Genomic DNA, 9,700 nt, shown 5'->3' with positions numbered 1-9,700 from the left:
AGGCAAGTCACTTACTGGCACTGTTTCAGGTTTTCCGAAGTAAAAACCTGAAACAATAACATCACCTGTCTCAGCTGTTCCAATGACTATTGACAGCATATCTATAAATATCTGGAAAAAATGTAAAATATCTGTTGATTATTATTTGATAAATAGTTAATACTATATATTTTTTATTTATTAATCTTCTAATTACTTGCAAAATAGACTCTATGTTTGGTGATTTACTAATAACATTGGTATTTTAACAACTGCACTAAATTTAATTAACCTTTTTACCCAATGTGTGTTTTTTTTTTTTTTTTGCCTTAAAATTGCTGATTAAAAATCCTTTTAGCTATCATTTCTTCCTCCCTCTTTATAATTTGTTTAGCAATAAGTCAATTCTATCTTTTGAACCCACAAGTTATATACTTTTGCTCTATATAGTCTGATTTTATGCATGTTTAGTCACAAGTTTGTTCTCATTCACGGAAGCTTATTTTCCTTGTACTCTTCTAGATAGTTTCCTTGCAAGTTCTACTCATTCCTTTTCATCTTTATAGGCCTGCAGTTTCAATACTAACCTTTATTTCTTTTAACAGTTAAGTGCTTGTTTTTTTTTTTTTTATAATTTGCATCATGAAACTCTAATATGTGATGTTGAGAGTATTCACCTGTATTTTCTTGCAAATCTGCATGAACAAGGACTTTATCTGTGGAAGTTCTTTTAAGTTTGATAGTTGACTTCATGGGAAATAGATGGGGAAACAATGGAAGCAGTGTCAGACTTTATTTTTCTTGGTTCCAAAATCACTGCAGATGGTAACTGCAGCCATGAAATTAAAAGACACTTACTCCTTGGAAGGAAGGTTATGACCAACCTAGATAGCATATTAAAAAGCAGAGACATTACTTTGCAAACAAAGGTCCGTCTGGTCAAGGCTATGGTTTTTCCAGTGGTCATGCATGGATGTGAGAGCTGGACTGTGAAGAAAGCTGAGTGCCAAAAAATTGATGCTTTTGAACTGTGGTGTTGGAGAAGACTCTTGAGAGTCCCTTGGACTGCAAGGAGATCCAACCAATTCATCCTAAAGGAGATCAGACCTGGATGTTCATTGAAGGACTGATGCTGAAACTAAAACTCCAATACTTTGGCACCTCATGCGAAGAGTTGACTCATTGGAAAAGACCCTGATGCTGGGAGGGATTGGGGGCAGGAGGAGAAGGGGACAACAGAGGACAAGATGGTTGGATGGCATCACTGATTCGATGGGCATGAGTTTGAGTAAACTCTGGGAGTTGGTGATGGAGAGGGAGGCCTGGCGTGCTGCGATTCATGGGGTTGCAAAGAGTCGGACACAACTGAGCGACTGAACTGAACTGATTGATAGTTGATCGTTCTGTCCTGCATTTGTGTTTGTTTGTTTCAGTCCCATGAAGCTTCTTCTAAACTAGGATCCCTTTAAATTCACTTTTTGGCTTGTAATTTGACAGCTCATGAAACCATTGTAAACCTAGACCTGCAAATCGACAAAAGAACAAAGTTGACAGGTAAGTAAAAAGGGATGAGATTTATGGGCTTAGGGAAGCTCATCCCAAGATATATCACAGGATATATTGATTATCTTGAATCAAGGTTACTGGCAAAATAGGTAATGAAAAAATATATGTTAAAAAAAGTCTGAACCTCCTTTTCTCCTCAAAAATAGGAAGGAAATATCCCGTGTGAAAATATCCTCCTTAGACCATGAGGAGAGAAAGTGTCCTTATCAACAGGGGTAGAGAATTCAAGAGTAAGAAAGCTGCATTTAGAAACTATTATTTTTGATTAGTTCATTACCCTGAGCAAAAGTCCCTTTGTTTTGCTAAATTTCCACAAAGAATTAGGTCTCTGTCTAAAACTGATATAGAAACAGTTTGCTTTGGTTACTCTGGGCGTCTCATTTCTTTAGACCTCAGTGCGTATGAATTAATTTTTTCCCTCTGTCTTGTGTCAGTTTACTTATGTGACCAGAAAAAAAAGAAAAAAATCAAGGGAAATTGGGGGAAATTTTCCCCTCTCTGACAGTTCAAGTGCTGGCTTTCAGGGCTAAGGGAGGCATACTTAATGAGTTGAAATAAGTTTTTTACAATGCACTAATTACATAATTAAAGCAATTTTTCAATATTGTAGTGGTTTTTGCCATACACTGACATGAATCAGCCATGGATTTACATGTGTTCCCCATCCCGATCCCCCCTCCCACCTCTCTCCCCTCCCCATCCCTCTGGGTCTTCCCAGTGCACCAGGCCCGAGCACTTGTCTCATGCATCCAATCTGGGCTGAAGATCTGTTTCACCCTTGATAATATACATGTTTCGATGCTGTTCTCTCAGAACATCCCACCCTCGCCTTCTCCCACAGAGTCCAAAATTCTGTCCTGTACATCTGTGTCTCTTTTTCTGTTTTTCATATTGGGTTATCATTACCATCTTTTTAAATTCCATATATATGTGTTAGTATACTGTACTGATCTTTATGTTTCCAGCTTACTTCACTCTGTATAATGGGCTCCAGTTTCATCCATCTCATTAGAACTGATTCAAATGAATTCTTCTTAATGACTGAGTAATATTCCATTGTGTATATGTACCATAAATTCCTTATCCATTCGTTTGCTGATGGGCATCTAGGTTGCTTCCATGTCATGGCAATTATAAACAGTGCTGCGATGAACTTTAGGGTTTTCTAAATATACATTCAACTACAGTTTTCTGAGAAGCATCTTGTCATCTACAGACAATTGATATAAAGAAATAAAATAATTTAAAACATACTTTATGTAAATTTTTATGAGTCAAGAGAGGTGACTGGAAGTTTAGTACTGATTTATTTTTCAAAATAGGTAAGGTGAATTTTAAGGTTAAATAAAACCAATTAATAGAAAGAGATCAGACTTATGGTTGCCAGAGGTGAGAGGTGGAGAGAGGGGAAGTTGGATGAAGGTAGTCAAAAGGAACAAACTTTCAGTTACAAGATAAATATTAACAATTACTAAGGGTGCAATGTACAACATGATAAATATAATCAACATTGCTGTATGTTATATGCAAAAGTTATTAAGAGAGGAAATCCTAAGAGTTCTCATCACAAGAAAACAAATCTTTTTCTATTCAATTTTTTCTTTTTAAATATGTCTTCATCTTCTGTTTAATCCATCTGTATGAGATGATGGATTTTCACTAAACTTATTGTGATGATTTCATGAAATATGTAAATCAAATTATGCTGTTCACCTTAAACTTATACAGTTCTGTATGTCAATTATATCTCAATAAAAGTGGAAGAAAAAAAAAATAAAGCAATTTTTCCCCAATAAGAGACAGTCTAAAGCTATGTGACTCAGTTCTTCCAAAAAAGGAAGTGTTAATGGCTTTATTCTCCAAGGTGTAAACTGGATTTTCCACTGATATTTATCCTTCTCTATACAGGTCTTTGGCAGAAAGAAATGGCAACCCACTCCAGTATCCTTGCCTGGAAAATCCAATGGGCAGAGGAGTCTGGCAGGTTGCTGTCCTTGGGGTTGCAGAGCCGGACATAACTAGCCACAGAAAGATCTTTACATTTGGATTGGGGTAAGCAAAGCTTTGTTGAAGGATTCAAAATCCCTGTCCAATGACATGGGTTCTCAGATTTCTTTTTAGTCCAACTTTCTCCGTGGAAATGTCCCCCAAGAAAAAGATATACATTTGGACAAATTATTACTGGACTAAGAAAAGTCATTGGATATAGAAAGTAAAAATAATAAAATTAGCACTCTGTTTACTTAGAAAGCAGTTTCCCGCAGAACAGTTCTTTCATCAAAGCTTCTTTCACATCCTTGTTCCTCAGACTGTAGATCACGGGGTTCAACATGGGGATCACTGTGGTGTAAAACACAGCCACCGTTTTCCCCTGCTGCACAGACTCCTCTGAAGGGGGTCTAAGATACATGAAGAAAAGAGTTGTGTAGAAGATGGTGACAGCTGTCAGATGGGAGCCACAGGTAGAGAAAGCTTTGTGCCTGCCTTCTGTGGAACGAATCCTCAGGATAGCAGGAAAAATATAAAGGTAAGAAATCAGCATGATGAGAAGAGAAAAGGACAGGTTACATCCAGCCACAACAAACATGGACAGTTCTTTGTTGTAGGTGTCGGAACACGCCAGCTTAATCAGCGGTGGGTCAGCACAGTAGAAGTGATTAATTTCATTAGGGCCACAGAAGGCTAGGTTGGAGGCCCACATGGTCTCCATCAGCCCCGTGAGCGCTCCATATGGATAAGGCACCGTGATGAGGGATGCGCACACACTCTGGGACATTCTGCTGCCATAAAGCAGGGGATTGCAGATGGCCATGTAACGGTCAAAGGCCATGACAGCCAGGATATAGATCTCCACGTGGACCAAGGCAATAAACAAGTAACACTGTACCAGACAAGCAGAGTAAGTAATGGTTTTCTTCTCTGATAAGAAAATTGCTAGCATGTTGGGAGTCACATTGGACGAGAAGCACAGATCTACAAAGGATAAATGTCTCAGGAAAAAGTACATGGGGGTGTGGAGGCGGGCATTAATCTGGATGAGGACAATCATGCCCAAATTCCCTGCCACCGTGGCTATGTAAATGGCCAGAAACAGCACAAAGAAGAGAATCTGCAATTCCAGGCAATTGGTCAGTCCAAGGAGAATGAACTCAGTCACTGAAGTGATGTTTCTTCTCATAATTTGCTCCATGAGATGAGAGATCTGTGTGTTTGGATAACAGGAAAATGAAAAATAAATATTACTATGTCACTCATGACCTTCTTACTAATTTCTTTTCCTTCTCAGCATTTTTTTCACTCTGTTTCAGCTGGTGTTCATTCTAAGTAAACATAATCTCAGCCTGGGACTGGAATCTAGTGGTATTCAAGGCAGCACTTTCTTTTTTAGACATAGCCTTCTACTTTCTATTTCCTTATTTTTCATTTCCTATCTAATTAGGATTTATTCACTGTTTTCTTTCTCCAACTTCTCCTTGTCTTTCTTGGCCCTGGTCTTTTATTTGCAAAACATACTTCGTGTGCATGCTTGATCCCAGATACCACCCTCAGGTTTACTCATTTTTATCTCCAATTATATAAAGATATGAGAGTTTGAAAGGAATAAAAAAGATGGAGGATCAAAGGAAATAATTTCCCAAATGACCTTATACATTGTAAATAAGTTTACCTAACCAGTTCCTTACTGGAGAATCCAAAATAATTAAATTGGACAAGTTTGATGCTTTCCAACCTTTTCAGACTCAATAGCATAGGGACCTTCTAGGTGAGGAACTGGAACTTTTGTCTTCATTTTTCAACAACATACCCATAATTGCATTTCCGCTGTTGGCCAGCTTTTAGATTCTCCTACCAGTAGATCCCTGCTAGGATTCTTTTGCAGAGAATTTCCCACTGCGTAGAGTCGGCACTGACGGAAATCCCGTCCTCCTGGTCTCTCACTTCTGCACTGCGACATCTGAGGGCCAAGAGTCCTGGTTCATAGAGGACTAGGCTGAAATCAGATGCTTGCTCCTATATATCTTACTGAGTAAATTAGTGGGGCAAGGCGCACTAAATGTTTTTGCATTTCATTGACTGCAGTGATCTTTAATGATCAGATTGATTCAGCAAAAGAAGACTGACTCTATGAAGTCTGAGCTGCCTAGCCTCCAAACTGCCTGGGTTGTTCTCGAAGCCTGGTATTGTGGCAGCACATTGAGTTGGAATACGACATGCCTTTCCAGAACAGTTTGCTTGTGCTTAAGATACCTACAGGTGACTTCCGTTGTTGCAAGAAATAAAATAACAAAAGCTCATATTAATAATAACGACTAAAAGATGAGTGTTTGCTTTTCTATATAGAGTTCATCTATATTCACTAAGAACATGATACAGAAAGCGAATGTTTGAATCTATATATGCACAACCTAAAAGTTGAGATTTATGTTTTATTGGGCGGAAATATTTAGGATTCCAAACCCAGGAGGCAGCCTCCCAAGTTACCTTGAGAAAATTGCTCAGAGGAGGATAGCGGATGATCTAGGGTAGATAGAATCTTTTGCAATGAAGGGCAAGTAGTAGGAATAAGAGCTTACAGTTAAGAAAAGTTTCAGAATTTATCACTCTTCTTTGTATGGGGATGTGCAAGAATCTGGGCTCACTGAAACCATTCCTTTGACATCCTTCTCAGCTATTTGGGGCCAGTATCATGCGTTTTCAAACCCTGAGTGTCCTCAGGGATCACCATCTGTGGCGGCTGCGGACTGACGGCTGCTGGCGTTATAGTGTCAGTCACTCGGTCACGTCCAGCTCTTTGAGACCCCATGGACTGTAGCTCGCCAGGCTCCTCTATCCAAGAAATTCTCCAGGCAAGAACACTGGAGGGGTGTGCCATGCCCTTCTCCAGGGATCTTCCCAGCCCAGGGATCAAATCTCTTCCATTTCTGACATGGCCCTCCATTATGTTTTATTTCCCTATTCTTCATTTCCCTTTCAATCGTGCTTCTCTCACTTGTTTCTTTATCCACTTTCTCCTTCTCTTTCTCTGCCCTGGTCTTTCTGTTTGAAGAATATGTTTTATGTGCATAGCCATCCTCAGATATCACAGTCAGGTTTGTTTATATCTAATTATATAAACAGGTGAGAAAGAGTTTAAAAAGAGAAAAGAGTATGGTATCAAAGGACAATGCTTTCCCAAAAGACCTAATTCTTTTTGGATAATGTTCACATAATCAATTGCTCACTGGAGAATACAAAATAATTAAGTTGAGCAAGTTTTATGCTTTCCAACTTTTTCAGACTCAGTAGAATAAGAACTTTCCAGGTGAATAGCTGGAATTTTCCTTCACTTTGTTCAAAAATTCATACATAATTATATTCTGACAGTTGGCCAGCTTTTAAATTCTCCAGCCATTAGCATCCCATTAGGATATTTTATAGAGAGTTTCCCACTGCTTGGAGTTGGCAGTGATGACAATTCTCTCTTCCTGGTCTCAGTTCTGGTTTCACTGTGAAATCTGAGGGCCAAGATTATTGGTTCAAAGAGGAATATGCAGAAATCAAGTGCTGGCCTGCAGATATCTTACATAAGTCAGTTAGTGACTTAAGGTGGTCACTTGAATGAAAACTATTTTTGCATTAAATTGATTGCAGTGTGACTTAAAGGCCAGACTAAACCTGCAAAAGAAGACTGACTCTATGAAGTCTGAGCTGACTGATCTCCAGACTCCTTGGGTGTTTTCTTTATTCCTGGTATTCTGGCTACATATTGATCTCCAAGGCCATGTGTTTCCAAAACAGTTTGTTTTTTGCTCGAGGAAGCTAGAGTTGACTTCTGTTTTGGCAAGAAATAAAAGAAAAGAAAAGAAAAACTCATACTAACAATAACTAAAATATTAGTGTGTGCTTCTCTATGTAGACTTCATCTATATTCACTAAAAGTCTGCACTTTTCTGGTCATTGGCATTTATTTTTTTTTCCATTTAGTTATTTATAAATCATAAGTCTAATGTTGGTATCATACATGATTGAACAAATAAGTAGGCTTTTGATGGTTATAAATACACATAGAATAAGGAAATCTACCTACCAATGGGGGAAGAACTGTCTTCAGAAAGAATATCAATGGCTTTTTTGAGGAATGAAAAGGCAGAATTTATATCATTTGTAGGTTGACACTGTTTCCCTAAGAGATTGTACAAACACATGAGGGTGAAATAATTACTTTTTAAGATAATTATTCTCAATACATGAGTTCTCTGGAGAAATAGCAACTGGGCCCAATGCAGATTTACCATGGGACCCAACCTTCAGTCTCAGTATTTTTCTTCTTACATTGGGAAATCCACACCATGATATTGATGTCTGCCATGGATGCTCATGCTACATTACATTTGCCATAATATTAGCTTAATGCAATTTCTTCCACACCATTATCATAACTGTGCGTCACAATGTGTTACCTCCTTATACAGTCTTATGGGTTGAATTGTGTTCCTTTATAATCCACATATCAAAATCTCTACTGTCAGTACTTCAGAATACGTCTGAGTTTGGAGATAGTGCCTTTAAAGAGGAAGCTAAAGTGTCATGAGTTCATATGAGTGGGTCCCAACCCAAGATGACTGCTGTCTTTATTATTTTTTGAAAAAAAAAAGGAGATTAGTACATAGAAACTCACAGAGGATAGAGGAGACACAGGGGAATGACAGGCATCAGCAAGTCAGACAGAGGTTTCAGAATGAAACCAACCTTACTGACACCTTGATCTTGAATCTATAGCCTCCAAACTAGGAGAAAATCCATCTCTCTGGTTTAAGCCTCCCAGCGTGTGGTACCTAGTTATGGCAGTCCTAGCAAATCGATCTGCTGTGTGTTCTACAAACAGAGTGCTTTGATATTGGAATGAAGTTTTTCTTCTTTGAAGACTAGGATCATTTTTTATATATGTTTAATCTTTATAGTGAAGTTTAATCCACACATGCAAAATGTACACAGCACAAACTTGTAGTCAAATGAATTGTTAAAGTGTAACAGTAAGCAAACTTACAAGACCTGCTTCGAGGGCAAGGAGAAGATGAACACTACTTCAGACCACGTCTCACCTCCTTCCTCACGTTAGCTGCATCTTCACTTTTAATGGGCTTCCCTGGTCGCTCAGATGGTGAAGAACCTGTCTGCAATGTGGGAGACCTGGGTTCAGTCCCTGGGTCAGGAAGATCCCCTGGAGAAGGAACTGACAACCCACTCCAGCATTCTTGCCTGGAGAATCCCATGGGCAGAGAAGCCTGGCAGACCATGGGGTGGCAGAGTCGGACAGGACTGAGCAACTACATGATGTGATGATGATGTGATCATTTGTGTCACTGTAGAGCCCTTGTGTCGGTTTCTGAATTTCACATAACTGGAATCAAGCAGTATATATTCTTCCATGTATTGTCTTCTAGTGCACTCTAGATGCCTGACTATTGTGTGGATTATTGTCTTAGTTTGCCTGGACTGTTATGATAAAAATACCATAAACAATAGCTTTTTAATTTTTTTTTCCCCCTGAGAGATTAGTGGAACTCAGTTTTTGTTCAGTGATTTGGAAGACAAAGGTGATTCATAGCAATGCATCTTAGGATCTTGACAAGAAGGAACTGGTCAACATAACACTAAATCTGTAAATAAATGGGGAGATAAAGTGACAGCAAAGATAAACAGAGGATAAATAACCTATTGGGCTTCCCTGGTGGCTCAGCAGTACAAACTCTACCTGCAGTGCCGGAGCTGAAGGAGACTCAGGTTCAACCCCTGGGTTGGGAAGATATCACAGAGGAAGGCACAGTAACCACTTCAGTATTCTTGCCTGGAGAATTCATGGACAGATGACCCTGGCTGGCTGTAGTCCATAGGGTAGCAAAGAGTTGGACACAATTGCAGAGACTTAGCACATATGCAAATTACCAATTCATATATTTTTTGTAAAGTGTATCCCCAGATGAAAGCAAAGAACTACACATCTTTGTGAGGAATAAAAGTAGTCTGGGGTGGGAGAAGGCGAGGGTGGGATGTTTCAAGAGAACAGCATCGAAACATGTATATTATCTAGGGTGAAACAGATCACCAGCCCAGGCTGGATGCATGAGACAAGTGCTCGGGCCTGGTGCACTGGGAAGACCCAGAGGGATCGGGT

The 9,700-nt window shown here is 39.1% G+C and overlaps 1 protein-coding gene across 1 annotated transcript; it reads right to left on the bottom strand.

The window, feature by feature from the left end:
* Window positions 1-3,784: 3,784 nt before the first annotated feature.
* On the bottom strand, window positions 3,785-4,723 carry LOC136174773 (olfactory receptor 5M8-like). Its single transcript, XM_065944981.1, has one exon. It carries the CDS (start codon window positions 4,721-4,723, stop codon window positions 3,785-3,787), a length of 939 nt encoding a protein of 312 aa, XP_065801053.1.
* Window positions 4,724-9,700: the final 4,977 nt, after the last annotated feature.

Source organism: Muntiacus reevesi, chromosome 9 (genome assembly GCF_963930625.1).
Source record: "Muntiacus reevesi chromosome 9, mMunRee1.1, whole genome shotgun sequence".
In the NCBI taxonomy this organism is placed as follows: Eukaryota; Metazoa; Chordata; class Mammalia; order Artiodactyla; family Cervidae; genus Muntiacus; species Muntiacus reevesi.
This window is presented reverse-complemented; position numbering and strand designations above follow the sequence as displayed.

What these genes read in the sequence shown, in the direction of transcription:
- LOC136174773 (XM_065944981.1), bottom strand. Translation starts at nt 4,723, where the DNA reads ATGAGAAGAAACATCACTTCAGTGACTGAGTTCATTCTCCTTGGACTG.